The sequence below is a fragment of the Larimichthys crocea genome, chromosome XXI (genome assembly GCF_000972845.2).
Source record: "Larimichthys crocea isolate SSNF chromosome XXI, L_crocea_2.0, whole genome shotgun sequence".
NCBI classification, from domain to species: Eukaryota; Metazoa; Chordata; class Actinopteri; family Sciaenidae; genus Larimichthys; species Larimichthys crocea.
The window spans coordinates 5,106,587-5,124,522 of NC_040031.1; the positions used below are offsets into that span (position 1 = coordinate 5,106,587).

Consider the following 17,936-nt stretch of genomic DNA (forward strand, 5'->3'; position numbering starts at 1 on the left):
GATTGAGAGATATTGTCAACTGAAATCTGATTGCTGATTGTTTGATGTTTTATCACAGCTTGATTTATCTTTTCCAAAAAAGTACTATTCACTAGAAAAAACTAGACTGCTACACACATTGTGAACATCTAACAGCTTATCTTTTGCAGGGTCACAAGGTGCTGGAGCAAATCCCAGCTCACACTGGGCGAGAGGTTCAATACACCCTGGACAGGTCACCAGTTCATCACGGGGGCGACACATAGAAATTATTCATGCTCACGTTCACGTCTACAGGCAATTTAAAGTCACCTATTAATCTGCATGTCATTGATGACTATAATGATGGAGAACCCAGAATAAACCCATGCAGACTCATGGAGAGCTGAGAAAGAACCCAGCTTGTGAAGGCCCAGAAAGGCCCAGAACCTTTTTTCTGTGAGACTACAGTACTGACCCAATGCCAACTGAACAGCATCTACTATGTACAATTAAAACAGAATTGATATTTGCAATGCATAATAGAAATCAATAAAGAAAAAACTGCATTTCACCCTTGCGGTCGGTAAGTTGTCTTGTGTCTGCAGACAGAAGTGTTAACAGCATGAAAATGAGGTCATTTTATTTATTAACGTTCTTTCACTTGTACCAGCGAAACAAAAGTATGTGCAGCCTTTCAGTGCAAGAATAACAGTGTTGGCGGTCAGAGTAACAGTTGAGTAATGTCCCTGACTTATACTACAGTAGTTGTCATTTGTACTGTACTGATATTTAATGTGTGGCTTATATAAATATAATTTTACATCGTGTTTTGTAAGTACAATTTAGATGTACATAGAACAAGCATTTTTATTTTATGCTGTTTTATACTCCAACTCTGAGATTGAATGTATTTGAACAGCTATAGTTAATACAGCAGAATAAGATTTTACATCTTTATGATGTATTGTTACAAATTAAACTACACAGTAGTATATTAAGTTGATAAATTTAACTACAGCCAACTACAAATTCTGCAGTTCAATGTTACTATATTGAATTATATATTCATTATTACTGCATCAGTTTTAATAACTCAATAATGTGGAATTTCTGACCAGTGCATGCACACGATGTATGAGAATATACACAATACACACTTCTTACAATGGATTTACATCAGTCCACAGATTTATGTGGTGGTAGTATGCAGAGAAACAAAACAATGCACCAGCAAAATGCAGAGAAGAAGACTGCTAGCATGTGAACACAATACAGTTTTCAAAATGTTAAAAATATTTATGAATATTTTATGAGTAAGAAAGGCCCTCAGCATGTTTGTGTTTGACCTAATGAAAACATTGTGTTTTAGTGAAAAAAAAAAAAAAACTGAATGTAAACAAAAACTACTTTTAAAAAAACTCCACAGGACATCTTCAAGTACAATTCTCTATGCAGGGCCATCATTTATTAATGTTAAGTGAGTATTTTCATGGTGTATTATTACTGCTTAAGTAAATAATCTAAATGCTTCTTCCATCACTGTCCTTTATTTCTTCCAGTCGTGCTGGAGCACATACTGTACAGCTACAATAAACAAACCCCCTGTAGCTACATGTTGACTGCAGAGCCTCACGCAGAGACAGTGAGAGGGAATTAGACCAGAAGAAAAAGTGAAGAACGAGCAACATCAGCATTCCTCTGGATTTCTACTGCAGCCTCAAGGCCAGATATACATTCCTATTCAAGTGGAGTCCTCCAGCACTTACAGTATCCAAACAGGTAAAGAATAATTGGATAGAAATCTATAGCGACAAGAAGCTTCATAAACACATGTGTAATATAAATTCTGAATGTGTATTTAGTCGTCACAATACCTTGGTGTCCACAAGAAGGTTCCTTATACATCCAGTATAGTGTTTGTGCTGCAGCTGTGGGTATTCATATGATATGTTCTCACTGACCCCTCCAAGCTGCAAGACTACAAGACTTCCATTCAAGTACCTGGGAACAAAGAGCAACTCTCAGTATATATGCAAACAGAGAGAAAAAATGTGAGAAGAAGAAAAGTAAACAATTGTATACATACAGAAGAAAAGGAATGTGTACATCATGTAACAAGGTTCAAATTCATAGTTTCATTCTTTTCCTGCCGAGGCTGTCTTCACATTTACTGCTTTGTGACAACAATATGACATATTCTTGTTCCTTCTTTCCCCTTATTGTGAAAATAAACACCTGATGGACAATTTACTTTTGCCTGAAACGATCCAAACACAAACTGATTGAGCACAACAGCTGTTGTACATGAAGGGCATGAAACACAGAGTGTTTATATAATTCAATATATAGAAATCTACCTCGTTAACAAGCACATTCCCCGATTAATAGCACCTAATGACCTGAAACTCAAATACAGTCAGCGGTTCTTAAAGTTTCTTAAATTTCCCAAGTTATTAAAATTAACAGCAGCAGTAAGCCCTTATGTACATTGTTAAACTTCATACACTCATAGCATGATTACACAACAAAACAACGAGCTACAGTGGCAGGCCAAGCCGACAATGGGGAAAACAAACACAGCTGTGAAAAAGTAAAATTGGCTATGCACAGGCATGCAGGCAAACAAAGTCAGAAAGATTAGTTGAGCACTTTAAGGAAAATATCTGAGGATTTCATCACTGTTCTTTCCTTTAGAGAGGACAGCCCTACATTGAAAACTGAAAACACTGAGTCACTATCTGATTTGATTTCAATAAATGGTTCCATGCAGCTTGTTCATAAACACAACTCCAGATACTATTTACTAAACAGAAACTATAGGACAATGTGTTTTATTTGATATACCAGATGCAGGAACATTTTTCTTTTTCTATGTTGAGGGAGTACAAATGTTACTTTGATGGAACAGAGGACACCAAGGACCCTCCAAATAGCTTTCACTCATTTTTAGGGCTAACCTGAGAGTTGAAGCAAGGTACTATCTGTTGGACGAAGATTCATCGAGTAATCATTTAAATCAATTATCAAGCCAAAATCACCCATTCTTTTTAGCTTTTTATATTTGAGGCTTTGCTGTTTTAAAGTCTCAAGTTCGGCATTATGGCCGATGACACTGCTTTTCTTTTCCATTTGTTGTGGAGTCAGAAATGACTATATTTAGATAAGGGGTTGGAGGTGGAACAGAAAATGGTGGCATGCCTAGTCACAAACCTACTACAGCATATTAGAGCAAAACAGTACACTAAAATATATTTCTGGAAATATTTGAGGCGAGAAATAAGCAATGCAGTAACTAAATCTCGATTCACATTGATCAGCACTGCCTAGATTTACAATTATATTTGAGTTTTGTTAGCCCAATTTGTTGCACTGGATGGGCTCACTGTGAATGACTTGTCAATCACAAGGTAGCTGCAGCCTAAGCATACCCTTCTTTATTGTGTATTTTACTCAGAAATTCATGAAGAAATTGTTTACTGAGGTCATAAATTAATGGGGGAAGTAGGGTAATTTCACTTCACTGACCTGGAAGCTTTGACCACTAATTAGTCGGTGTGGGCAAAACAAGTAATCCGAAAACGCCGGTATTTTTTGCCTTTAATCGATAATGACAATAATTATTAGTTGCTACCCTAACTAACGTCTTAAAGGACTTAATTTAGATGTTATTTTTAATTTTATAAATCCACCATAACTGTGAAGCCACTACTTTAAGGACCCAATCCCAAATAAATAATACTCAACTACGACTACTGTGTGGGTGGTGTTACATAAATGTGTGTAACATCAGTATTACAAATGTTACCAAGTGCATGAGTTCTGCATGCCACCACATGGTAAACAAAATGAAATATACATCATTTTAATTCTAATGGTCTACTGAAATAGAACAGACATATCCACTAATCCTAATGTTGCCACAATTAACATACCAGAACATCCTTTATGTGGAGTGTATGTGCATGTGTATGTGCAGTATACCTAGTTATCACATCTGTATGTAAAAATGGACTTTATTCTTCATTTCTCATTTTTACCACCTTGCAACTGCTGCCTCCGTGATTAATGGTGCACTCTATATAGGATTGTTTACCCCTGTGGGGACTTGGGGGAGGTAGACACTAGAGATGTTCCTAACAAGTAATTTCTCTGCCGATTAAACAGAAATTTAATTTTAGACTAGTCAACTAGTCCAAAATTAAGAAAACAGTCAAAATTGAGTACATGTAAACACACAAACTGCACGGGCTTCACACGTTAGATACACTGGTGCATCCTGGTACACTCATTTGATGCAGGGATAGTTTGCTACATTATCTTTATTTAAATATCATTAAACATGTATATACAGTATATATTACTGGAAACATATGGACAATATTTTTCTGCCAGACAGCTCTGTGAATGCCGATAAAGAAAATAAAGAAAGCTGTTCATGTAATTAGACCAAAAGAGAGATTACTCTCATGGCTGCCTGATTGCACCATTCGAGTTTTTATATTATATTATATTATATATAAATATTTTTTACATCACTGGTTGTGTTAACTTTGTGATGTAAACAACAAAATGTAAATGTCATGGCATCACCGGTGATGTAAAGTTATTCTGATAGGTCATGCATCTGTTTAGATTTACAGTGAAGAGGTAAATAACTAACTAATAAACTAGATTAGTTGTGTGCAACCCGAGAAGGACGTCTGAAGAATCTTCTAGACCATAATTGTTGGCTACTTCAACCATAAACACATGGATTCTTCAAAACAAACATGGACCCACATTTATTTATTTATTTACATATATGTTCAATTATTTATTACAAAATATAATAAATACAATTTATTATTTATCTCAAGATTTAGTACTAGAGGCCTGAGGTGCTTACAGGCTCCTTTTACTGTAGGATTCAGAGAGCCTCTTGGTTTATATATATGTTGTGCAGCGCGGGTTAGACTTGTTTCATTTAATTATTGATCTTACTTGTCTCTGTTGGGTGTGACCCCGCGGATTTCACAGGATGAGCGGTCCTCTGTCATCGCCCATGAGTCCACACCTTCTGTTTCCATGATAATCGCACTGGAACATCGATCGAGAGTGAAGCGAACTTCCTATAAATTGGAGGGAAGAGTGGAGAGAAGTCATCCCTGCTGCATAGTTTGCGGACGTGTTAGTAGACTCTAGCCAGGCCCTCTCTACAAATTATGGCATATATTTTTATCTGACATCTTCTTCATACACAGGAAGGGACTACATGTAAAGGAGCTAGAATGAATATATTTCTCTTACTTTACTGTTGCTCCTCACATCAAGGCGATGCCAGCGCCTGTCAGCCACTCCAACATTATTTGTTAGCTGGAGAACCAGGGTCCCGGAACCATGGTTAATTTTTAGACTGGGTGTTCCACTAATCAGCTCTGAGGAAAAGAAAGGGAAAAGGAGATCATTATTACACTTTAATGAAACATTTTACAGATTACATTTCTTACAGATTTGTAGGATGGAAAAACAGTTTAACTTGCTTGCACAGATAAAATGTAATGTGCAAGGTGAAGGAAAAACTGTCAGGACATGCACAAAGAAACAGAAAGAAAGAAAAAAAGAAAAGAGTAAATACTTTAAAAAACTACTTCGTACAAGTACAGAACTGTTGACATTTGAAAACATCTCACCTGAAAAGAAAGATACAGTACAGTGTTAAAGTGTGTGTTTGTGTGTGTGCGAAAGAAACTGAGCATGAGCTGATACTGAGCTAATACATCATATTTACAACATTACTTTGACATTTATCTATTCAACACCCACCTATGTTTCTGATAATCATTTTCATCCTGTATTCTGTACCAGCAGGAGTGTTTTGCAGCAATGAGGCTCTGTTTTCCTTTAGTACACATGTGCTTGCACTGAAAAAGTCTTATGCAAATGAAACCATGAGCGCCTACTGAAGTTTAAAGTGGGTGAGTATACTTGGAAAGATACATAATCTTATCCTAAAAATCCTACATAAAAATATAGCTCATTTTAAAATGATTTCCTGCATTGCTCATGGATTAAGTCAAGAGAACTACCTGCAGTGTGTTTATCCCCCACTACCTCCCAAATAATAAATTCAACAGGGCTAATACAAAACATTAATAGCTATGTTGTTGATTCGGCTCACACCCACGAAGACATTGAGTTTAAACTCTGTTGTTGAACTGCCAAACTTCATTTATTCAGAAAATTAGAAAATTATCCTGGATGAGGAGGGCACATTATAATTTCCCTGTTCAAATTTATAGCAGAAACATTTACAGTAATTTTTTAGCCAACAATCAACCTATTTTGACTGGGGTCTGAACCAAACTGTAGAAGTCGATGGGTGATCTAAACATTTATTATCTTAAAAAGAGTTACATTATTATTAATGATGATGAATTGTGTTTGGACTAGTGGATAACTACAGGGCATACTGTGACTAGCTGTGAATTTGATGATTCAGGCTCTTTGCCTCCTCCTCTCCCACTGTTTCCTGTCATTTCCCTTCACTTCCGCATCATGTCTGTCCTATCTGTCTCTCTGTTTGTGTGTGCTGCTAGGCGTGGCTCCCAGTTTTCCTCTCACCTTCCTTCTTACCCACCAAATCGTTCAGTCCCCTTGTGGAAGCAAAATGCTACCTCCCTCCCTCAGTGCTTTTTGTTTTTGTGAATTCTCTGTCTAACTCTGATTTCCCTGTGCCTCAGAATTCCTGCCTGTCATTTCTGCCACGTCCAGCTCTGTCTCATTCTCTGCTCTAGCTCTGCACCACTTTGGACCATCATTCACCTCTGATTTATCCTGCCACCCTGTCCTTAAGTATTATGCTGAAACTACTTCCCTGCTTGTTTCAATATCTGTATAACTGTTAGATTGACTCTGGACTCCAGGCTGGTGCTCTTGGGTCTGCTACCATTCATTATAACTCAAAAATGACCAGCAAAAGAATACATTTTCTCCCTCTTAATTGAATAATGGGGCTAAATTTGCTACACTTGTTCCATTGCTCAGGCACCTACAGTATGATTGGGACTATACACAATTACCTTTTCAGTTTGAAACATTTTTTATTACCGTCCTTCATCTGGAGGATTCAGGCCCATACCTTTGTGTCAGGCACAATCAACTCTGCTGATGTGTCCTTCAGGGAAACACTGAACATCACAGACGCAGACACAGTCTGTTCATAAGATAAACCTCGCTGAAACAGAGGGTAAATCTAATTCCTTATGGTGCACAACAAAGTATTACATACATGTAATACTTTGTCGCCACATCAAGTACCTACTGCATAACTCGGAACAGTGAGTGCTCATATCCCTCAGCAGCACACTAACGAGCAAAATTTGCCTCATATATCTGATTAGCTACCACCCAGTAATTAAACACACAAAATTAAGTTCCAAGTTTTAGTGTAATAATGGCCTATAGGTCTCATGGCACACATCTAATTATCCGGACTCATTCTTTACCTATGGCCATATAGTCTTCAGCATCCCCGGGCAGCAGAGTGGCCAACGGGCCAGCATACAGCAGCAGACCATCGTCTTCTTCCGTCATAAACTCGAGTGAAAGATGGCTATCAAAGCATGGCCTTATGGGGGGAAACCAGGCGTAGCCGTTGCCAAGGAAACTAAGACTCGTCTGCTGACAGTCTGGCCCCTCAAGCTGTGGGGGGCAGTGGCACCTGTGGCACCATGAAGGAAGAGAATGTGAGGAAAATCATGGTAACACGGGGGAAGAAACAATCAGTGTCATTCATGTTTTGCGCTCTGTGAAATCTTCACAGTGTCCAATCTCTGAATCTGTGCATGGCGACTTTCTTCTGGCAGACGTGACAGTCTTGATGATGCACCCAGATGGAGGCTTTGACTGTCCAGAGACAGCCAAGGAAGCGTTTTTGTCAATCAATTGTTTGCATTAGCTACAAAGCTCTGAATATTCAATTCTACATTAAATCAATTAGCTATGAACACAACATTACTCCGGCCCATTCTTTATCTATCACAGCTGCCTGTGCCGAACCCTCTGGGGACTGTTCCTGCTCTGCTCCTTTGTTAGGAGATAATTAATTCTATTTCTCTCACTTTTCTATGCACCGTACCACCTCTGATTTCCTGGACTTTTCCTCACTTCCCTTCTCATTCTTAAGGTATTACACACATTTTTGTGCAATTGCCGCCTTCTTGTACGTTTCTGCTTTGATTAGAGTTTGAGTGTTAAGGATGCTCTTCTGGAAATGATACGTTTCACCGTGCCTCCTTTCAACGTGTTTGTGTATGAGACCATAATGTTAAATATTAATAATCGCAGAAAGGAAGAGATACATGCAGTGATGAAAAACAGCCCATTCCATCATTCCGATGGTGAAGATGGAAGGGACCAGTTGATCTCATCCTGTCCCCTCCACTGCAGGCATGTGAGACAAGCTGGCTTTGCTGATAATGTCAAAGCCATCTATTTTCATGCAGTGTCTGAGGAAAGCTGTGTGTACTGAGGCTGTTAGGGGCTGTTTCTCCCCATCGCTGTTTATTCTGCAGAGGGCCAACACATGTCAGGAATACTGATCTATACGCAGCAAAAGGGACGGCTTAGGCGGAACGTAACCTTATGCATACATATGCACACGGCAAGCGCATCACCTTCACTCTTTCACTGCATTTTCATGTGACTTATGAGAGCGATGCCAATTTAAATCAAGAAAAGGCTAGGCATGTTTTTCTCACTTCTGACTGACTGATATCTGATCAGCTGCTGACTGAGGTTGCCTGTTAAGCTCCTTCGACAGAGGGTAGAAACCAAAAATTGGATCTTTTATGGTTGTTCATATCACACATGAGGGCACATATAGCATATATGTGGAGATATTCTTCTGACAAAGCAGAGGCTTTTCTCAGCAACGTGCAGAACAACTGCAGCAGAAACAATTTAAAAGATAAAAGTAAAAAAGTAAAGTAAAAAAAAATCTGTTCTGTACATCCCCTCTTTGAAGACCATACATTTAACAAACTTGCATGTTCATGTAAATGCCATTAAATGGGATTTTGAGAAGTTGTGAACATAGATAGGGGCCAGAGTTGTACTAATCCCCTTGCCCTATATTTATTTAATCTGGGCATTAGTGTGTGCATGAAATGAAATGCATGCTGTTTCATCTGAGAGCTATACACTTGAAGTTGAAGGCCTTTATATCGACTGCAAACATTTATCAATATTTAGGGATCATTTTTTAAAATCTAAGGCTAATAACCTTGATACAAAGGCTACATTCATTATTTACTGTTAAGTTTTGCAACACGGCGATTTATAAATTTAATATCAGGCTATAAATCTAAAGCTCTAATTTAATAATCTTGGCAAGATACGCACAGATATGCCCATAGCATGTAAATTATATTACTCCCACGGCAAACTGCCTCCTACTCTATGATCGGATGACAACACAGCAGAGCAGTTCAAACAAGTTAGGTCAGGTTGCAGGTGAAGATTTTTCTTACAATGGACACTGTTAGTAGTTTTAGGCTCATATTCTAAGGTGTTACTCTTACAGTGAGTCTAACATGGCTAGAGAGAAGATTGCAGCACTTCAGTAAACTGCTATTCCTGTTTCCTATCTATTAAAAGCTTTTTTCAAATTCAGTCCAACTAAGCGACTGCAGAAATGCCTCTCACCTGTATCCATTCTGGGTGTTGACACAGGTTCCCCCATTAAGGCAGGGGTTACTGGAGTAAGATGAGCAGGGTCGGTGGGTCATTTCCCTGGCAGCACAGCCACACACAGCCGTGGATGTCACCTTTACTGAGACTAAGGATAAAGCACCTGAGTCTAGCAGGGTGGGCGAGTCACTGATGCTTAACTGTGTGGAGCAGCCGCCGGATGTCTTGCAGTCTGTGCGCATACACTCATCTACCTGCACCTGGCTCACATTCACACGCAGCAGTGACTGCAGCTGCGGAGAGACAGGCAAGGGAAGAAGGGGGAAGATGAGCGAGACGAAAATGGGAATTACAGTAATTGTCAGTGAAGGTGCAAAGATTTGTATCTCCAGTGTTGGTGGTTAGAGGTACACAGTGATGTGATACATTTGACAAAAGAGGAAGGAAAGGCCTAGTCTATATAAATGCTTTTATTGATTTATTAGTGGTTATTATTAAAGGGGCAAGACATATAGTTGGGAATGACAGAGGACTGAAAATGATGCACAATCAAAATATATAGGAAAAAAGAAGAAATGCGACATAGAGAAGAAATTAATGGGAGAGACAAAGAGACATGACAGGGCCAGGCAGTAAACAGAAAGAAAGTTGGTGTGAAAATAAAAGGGCAGATAAAAAGCTGTTATCTCTTCCCCTCAAGCTCCCAAGTGTATCGCTTGATATATTAGCATTGATCTCTATCTATGAGACGGGATAGTATATATACCTTCTTTTTATGCGTGGTGAGGACAGCATGTAGTTTCTCTGGGCGAAGGTAGCCATTATCAGTTAGCACATAGAAATGAATGTCCACTGTTTTCTCCTCGCTGTCTGCTATGCTGAAAATGTTGATACTCCCCGGTCTGACAGACAGGGTTTCAGACAGGAAGTCCCAGAACATCTCCAGCCGACTCTTCCCCTCGACATGAGAGTCGATAAAATCTCTCGCTGTGATGCCTTCGGGAGACAAAGAGAGTGGGGGCTCATGCAATAAGAACTACTGACTCGTCAATGACAACTACAGAGTTGATCAAAGTCTACTGAGTTCCTGATTCCATTAGCACAAGAGCTAGCCTAACATCTCCCACTATTGATCTGTCTCGCCACTGAATCATCCATAAGGTGAACTGGTCGTGATGCAGTCAAGTAAAAACCGTTTATTACTTCACTGCAATAAAGTTAGGCTCTCCTAAAGAACTGCCTTGTACAAAATATTTTAATGACCGGAAAATCAATCACATTTGTGGTGCCACCTACCAATAATATCTAGAGAATGTGAGCAGTCGTCTTTAATCTCCAAAGATGATAATGACTCAGAGTCAGAGGCATCTATAAAAGAGTTCGACTCTGTTCAGCAAATGGCTTTTTAAATGTCAAGGACTTTACCTGACACTTCCAAATTGACCTTTATAACTCCGATTTGCTCTGAGAGACTGACAGGGAAAAAAAATCTGTAACATAAACTTCAGAGTGTTAAAAAATAAGACAAAGAGGGAAACCATTACAGCAAGCTCTGTGAATGCTTGCTTTACAATGCTTAGAAATGTTAAATAATGCAAGCATAAAAATTTCTCCTGACAGCCTATTATTTCAGCGTTAACTGGATTGACAATCTCATAATCATTCCGTGAAAAGCAGCACTTTTTTTCATGCCTGTGGCAGATTCAACATCAGCTTCACAAAGGAATTTAACAGCAGCGGCAACAAAGAGCAAGCTTTCTATTTTGTGGAGAAAGACTGAGAGAGAGGGAATCCAATTGAAAAGCTATTATAGTCAATATTGTCTTGACTTGTGGTTTTGGAGGTCATGTAGAGACATAACAGGTAAAGTCGGAGCTGAATCACAGCAGCACCTATCCACTGTCAGCGCTGTAGGCACCTAATGATTCAAGATTAACACAGTGTTTTTGCCATCAGGTGAGTCAGTGTTTCTGATAACGTTACCGGTTAAACGCAGGGAGGCGGATGACAGCACAGCCTTTTCTTCCAGCTCCCTGATGTGCACTCTGACCCCTGAGATCACATCGGGCCACACCCCATCAGACACCCCGACCCGCAACCAGTAGCTGCCAGCTGGAGTGTTCTGCCGGACAGTGAGCAATCCCGAACTCTGGTTCAGACTGAAGTATCTGGGAAAAAAAAGCAGAGAAGCTGTTGAGTAGGAGAGGACAGCTTCAGTGGAGGATGAGAGAAAGAAAAAAAAAATAGACAAGGAGCTTCTTTTGTTTCTGAGCTCTTGTTCAGAGGAAAAATACCTGACAGATGGCAGACAGACAAGTAGAGAATTGGACAGAGATGCCTGGATTTAATCCAACAGGAAGTGAATGTGAAATCAATTTAAACAACAACAACAACAAAAAAACAACAACAACAACAAAACAGAAAAAGTGTTAAGAAGAAGATGAAAAAAAATTCTTTGGCTCCAAAAGAGCTTAATGGTTGTCATGGTAACTGTCAGAATTTGTTATGTGAATAAAACAAATATGCAATTGGTATTTCTAATCTGATCTTGAGGATGAATACTGAATAGCTGCACAAGGTCCCCGATGGAGTCAGGCTGTTCTTGCACGTGGCGGTAACATCATACAGGTGGAACAAGACTGCTTAGTTTGCTTGAATCTGACTGTGTTTTCCAAATTCACTGTGTGCGGTTCAGGCGCCTATAGAATGTGCAGCTTATATGAGGCCAGAGAACAAGAGGAAGATAAGGAAATATCTGTTGGGCAGGTTTCGGGTCGGACGATATCATTGAAAGAGGCCTTGTTAGACAAATACAGCCTCAATGCTGAGTCCACATCCTCTTTTATTTTTCAAATTCTACACTGTTGGCAGTTCTTCTGGTACTGTATTGCTTTAGCACTTGCACTTGTGCTGCACATTTGGAGATCAGCATGTTTTCAGAAAAAAAAAAAATTAGATGCATTTAACAGAGAGCTCTTACTTGGCTGCACTTGTCTCCAGAGTGTAGGTCTTGTTGTCCCAGTCATCAGGATCTGGGGCATACACCTTCCCCAGTGCCGCATTTGCCATCCTTCCTGTTCAAGGTAAATACACATACACACACATGCACACACACACACACACACACACACACACACACACACACACATTGATTCCGTCTGGACAAAATCTGCTGATGCCAACACTTATCTTTTCGTCCCTCTCTTCTCCTTATCTTGCATTCTTGTGTTCTGTTCTACTTATTATGCTCATAACTGTGGAGCCCCAGTGCTGGAATGAATAGGCTCTCAGTGCTCCACTTCAGAGAGCGTGGAGCTTAAGGAAGCAGGGCTATCTCAGTATGGATTATGTTATTATCGACCTGCAGTGCCAGAGTGCTGCAGCTGGGTAAACAATGGCAGTCTGAATGAGTCACGGCACTCCTGTTTTCCACAATTACCAAAAATGCCATTTAGCTGAGTGCGTGATCAAACAATAACAAAGCAACATACCTAACCGACTTACCCAGAGAGAAAAAGAAAAATACAAAAATAAGAAGAATTACGATCCTTATCATAATGTGATGTTCAGATGAGCTTTAGGCATAGGGTTAGCAAGGGAATGTGCTAAAGGCTTGGGAAAGGATTTGACAACCATATTACCATAACAAAACACGGTTAGAATCTAAAAAGAGGAGTGAAATTATGAATTCCAGACTACACTGAGCAGGTGTGGAAGAGAGAAAACTTTTCCCGTCAGCTGCAGCCTCAGTTTCCACTCTTCACTCTCAGCTCTGCCTGCAGTGAAAAGCTGTGTCGCGGAAGCAGGGGGCAAAGAGAGTAAAATGAGGGGAAGCGAGCAACTCACCCTTGCGGCTATGCACATAGACATCTTTCTCTCCCGCTTGATGGGCATTATCATTCAGGTCACCAATGGTGATGGTAAGAGTGTTTGTGGCTGTCACTGGTGGATCACCGCTGTCAATCATTATCACTGGCAAGTGGAACACGCTCTGTCTTTCCCTGTCAAATCTCCGCAGGGCAGTGAGTGTGGCAGAGCCATTCCCGTGATCCTGTAGGTGGAAGTCGATAGAGTAAAGAGAGGGCAGGGAGAGAAAGAATGGAGGCCCGTGCTCTGGGGAGTCTCTGTCCACAACATGTAGCAGAGTTGAGCTGCTGTTGAGCCACACCACTTGAGGTGCTGGACTGTTCTCCCACAGCACAGGAGAGTAGGCTGCCTCCAGCTCTGGCCCGTTGTCATTCACGTCCAGCAGTGGCAAGTGGACCGTGACACTGCCAGTCAGTGCTGGGGTACCCTGGTCTGTCGCTATGACAACCAGCTCATAACCTGCCACTGTCTCTCTATCAAGTGGCCTGGTGACTGTGACCACGCCGGCTCGGCTGACTGTAAAATGTCCATAAGGGTTAGACTGTGGGAGAATGCTGTACAAGATGTCCCCATTCAGGCCAGAGTCGGAGTCAGTGGCCACGACCTGAATGATGCTGGTTCCTGTGGTTACATCCTCGGTCAAAGGGGAGAGCAGATGGGAGCTCGGTGCGAACACGGGTGCATTGTCATTCTCATCCTCCACCTGAACAAGACAATGGATGAGGCTGGAGAAGTCAGAGTCCTCCACCTTGATGGTAAGGTTAAACCGTTGCTCCGCTGGATTCTCAAAGTCCAGCTGCTTCTTCAGCCTCAGAGTGCCCGTCTGCTCCTGTCTGTGACTGACCATGTAGAATCGTTGCTCCGGGTCTCCTGCCACCACGCTGAAAGCCAGCTGTCCATACGTGCCAGCATCTTGGTCCACAGCGCTCAACTCCAGAATTGGAGCATCTTCATTAGAGCTCTCAGGCACACGAGCACCACACCAGTCCTCTCTGAACTTTGGCACATGGTCGTTGATGTCTGTTACCACTATAGTGGCAGTAGCTGTACCTGTCATACCCCCACCGTCCCGTGCCTCTACTACCAGACGGTGGCTGTCAGCAAACTCCCGGTCCAGACCCTCTGCTGCCACAGATATGGTGCCAGTGCTAGAATCAATAGTGAAAAGGTCTGCATTGTTTGTGTTGTGTGCATTTTCAGTAATCCGGTATGTGAGGATTGCGTTCTGACCTACGGCTGCGTCGTCAAGGTCTACCGCTGTCATTTCCACAACAAACGTTCCGGGAGGAGAGTTTTCTGCCACACTACTGTGGCAATTATCGGGCGCACACGTGAAGGTGGGGGCATTGTCATTGATGTCCCACACGTTGATAATAACATCCGTAAAGCCAGTAAGTCCCTCGCCCTCTTCGTCCGTTGCCATGACAACAAAGCGCCAGACAGCACGCTCTTCTCGGTCCACAGTGCGCTGGGCGTACATCTCCCCTGTGATGTCGTTGATCATGAAGTGTGACTCTGCCCCCTGGCCATGAATGGAATACCGTATGGCGCCCTGGTCTGCATCTTTGTCTGGGTCAGTAGCTGTCACCTGCAGATATAAAGACAACTTCTTAAAAATAATTGATATTCATTCAACCAGTCAAACCCAAATTACTGCTTCCTCTTATCTCTTTTGAGCCGTCACTGGGGTCTTTTTTGCTTTTGGATTTTTTAGACAGGCCATTTAAGTTTCTGCACTTTTTCCTGACTACCTAAATTAAAGCAATGAGCTCTGATCATGCTTGTTTCCTGCTTCTGGTCTCAGAGTGCTCCACATAAGATCCATCACTGCTGTCTCTCTAACTTAGTGGAATGATACATCTAGAAACTTTCAATCTATAAAAGTGTATAAAAAGCTGTAGATACACTGAGAAAGTATGTTACATTAAGAAATTGTAAGCAATACTTATGTCTCCACATAAAGCTACAAATGTTGAGATGCTCTTGATGCGCTAGATGATTACAGTCTGTGGATTACAGTAATTACTGAGTAAAAACTGCAGTAATCATCTCAGCCTCTCACCTGTAGTACAAACACGGGTGACCCATCAAGCTCCTCTGTGACAGATCCATAGTACTCATTCATGGAGAACACGGGTGCCTCATCGTTCTTATTAACCACAGTAACCACTACGGCAGCGTAGTCTTCCCACTTCCCATCCGAGGCGAGGACCAGTAGCTTGTATCTCTTCTGTTGCTCATAGTCCAGTGGCTGTGCAATAAAGATTGTACCCACCTCTGGCTCGATGTCAAAAACACCACCTTTATTGCCGGATGTAATCTGGTAGCGCAGCTTGGCATTGGCTCCTGTGGCAGAAATACAAAATGCATGATCAAGAATGTGAAATCACTGATTCTACGAATAAATGTTTTTTAATGAGGGTGGGGAAATCTAAAGGTAAAAACATAAGAGCATTTTAAGAAGGTAGCAGACTTTTATAGCAGGTTGCTGCTGGCATCATTACTCCTTCAATCTCTGCATGCCGCATACTTCAGTGTTGTCGCTTTTCTTGCTTTAAGCTCAAGCACTATCATTCCAGCAAAAACAGAACGGCGTAACCACAGGGGTATTACACCTCATTTCCTCTGAGACCTGAGCATTAGTAGGTTTTCATGTATCCCTTTCTTGTTTTGATTACTTAATTAAATGGAAACACTGTACATCGTCTCCTTGGCTTTAATCAGATACTAATTAAGAAAAGAGTGCCGAAAAAAGTAAAAGGGAGCACGAGAGTAAAAAGCAGCATACAGTAATGCACTCTGATAGTGCCCTCTGGGGAATGATTCGGAGGCCCGTAAGAGGATGGGGGATGAGGGGGTGTGGGGTGTGTAGTTTAGTAAAGAGAAAGTCAATATCTGAACTTATCTACTGTGTCTCCATGGAGACAGTCCAGTCTAACGGTTTAACACTGGAACAGATAAGATAATCTCCTGGAATGAATAGTCTTCGCGTTCAATCATCCTGTTGGGTTAAAGTAGCTACAATCCCATGTAAATACACTAATCTGTACTATTAACATAACCATAGCTGACAAAGTGCTCCCTGCATCCCAGAGGGATCTGCCAGGCTTACAGCAGTCAAGCCCGGGGTGGAGTTTTTAAAGAAGACAGATTGAGTGTAGCTCAGACGCAACACTCTTACAACTTCAATGTTAGGGGTTGGTGTTATTCCACAGCTATTCATCATTAGTGCTGCAGCCCAGCCTAATCTGCACCCCCGCTCGCCATAAATACTTGATTAACGGACCTAAACATGTCTGATAAAGGGATCTTAGGCGACTGCTGTACAGAGGATGAGCAACTGCTTTATTGGTTAAATCCCACCCACCCACTGTGTGGGAGCGTGTCACTCTTTTTGGAACATATGTGCTACAGTGTACTACTGAGCATCCAAATGACTGCAGCTAAATCTAGCACATTGCATGATTTCAGCAGTGTGATCTCAGCAGAGCTCAGACCAGATTGGGAAAGACTGCCCGCAGGGTCACTTTATGCATATTGCTACAAATGCATGTCACACAACTTACTGCTGTTAAACTGCAAAAATATTTCCGTTATTTCTGGAAAGAGACTCTGGTGGAAAAATGACTAAATCTAGAACTGTTGTCAAGTTTCATAGCACCTCACAAAAACATGTTTGTTCATGTCTGGCTAGCTTCTGTAACCTTTATTTCTAGGACGTGGCATCATTATAATCTCCTTGGGAAATCCTCAGCCTGCTGCCTCATCAAGCATACCTTCATCCCCGTCATTAGCACCAACAGTGACAACAGTCAGGCCCACATCTGCATTCTCGTCGACACCAACTTCATACAGACGCTGAGCAAAGACTGGTTTGTTGTCGTTGACGTCGCTGATGAAAACCCTCACATACGCTGTGTCTGCAAGAATGACAGAACGGCAGAAGATTAAACGAGCACACAAACTCACACACATTTCTCCCAAACACTGTATGTGGGTTTTCTCACTCCATCTGTTTATTGATTCTACAATTCATTGTCACTGTTTAGCGGGGAACAGGCACTTAACCCGACACAATGTTCCTCACTGACATGGAAATCAAAAAAACATTAAAACATTATTCACAAAGATTTGCTGTAAATTACATAAATTATTCATTTTTCTAAGAGTTTATTGTTTTAGTGGGGGTAACTGTTCTCAACAGAAAGAATAACAGTAATGGGGCTAAACCTCCTCAACAAGCTGTTTTTTTTTTTTGCAAAGAGTAGATAAAGAACCTCTCTACTGGGAAGGTTAAATATTTATAAGATGACAAGTGTTTGTGTCTTATCGGTGCCCTCCTCATTACACTGTTTATTTCTTTAGTTAGAAAGAGTAAATTATCTCCTCACATAACACATGGGTGACATGTTAATTTGGAGCTGCTGCAGTAAGGGATG

The 17,936-nt window shown here is 41.1% G+C and overlaps 1 protein-coding gene across 1 annotated transcript in view; it reads right to left on the minus strand.

The window, feature by feature from the left end:
* LOC104923733 (neural-cadherin) overlaps positions 1 to 17,936 on the minus strand; it is an 84,691-nt gene that overhangs the window by 13,705 nt on the left and 53,050 nt on the right. The window contains exons 16-26 of the mRNA XM_010736901.3: positions 17,274 to 17,417; positions 15,560 to 15,843; positions 13,477 to 15,085; positions 12,611 to 12,704; positions 11,614 to 11,798; positions 10,397 to 10,626; positions 9,646 to 9,923; positions 7,446 to 7,660; positions 5,248 to 5,375; positions 4,942 to 5,069; positions 1,836 to 1,962 (exon numbers count right to left, since the gene is read on the minus strand). Of these exons, the coding sequence (XP_010735203.3) occupies positions 1,836 to 1,962; positions 4,942 to 5,069; positions 5,248 to 5,375; positions 7,446 to 7,660; positions 9,646 to 9,923; positions 10,397 to 10,626; positions 11,614 to 11,798; positions 12,611 to 12,704; positions 13,477 to 15,085; positions 15,560 to 15,843; positions 17,274 to 17,417 (3,422 nt within the window). The remainder of the gene's footprint in view (positions 1 to 1,835; positions 1,963 to 4,941; positions 5,070 to 5,247; positions 5,376 to 7,445; positions 7,661 to 9,645; positions 9,924 to 10,396; positions 10,627 to 11,613; positions 11,799 to 12,610; positions 12,705 to 13,476; positions 15,086 to 15,559; positions 15,844 to 17,273; positions 17,418 to 17,936) is intronic.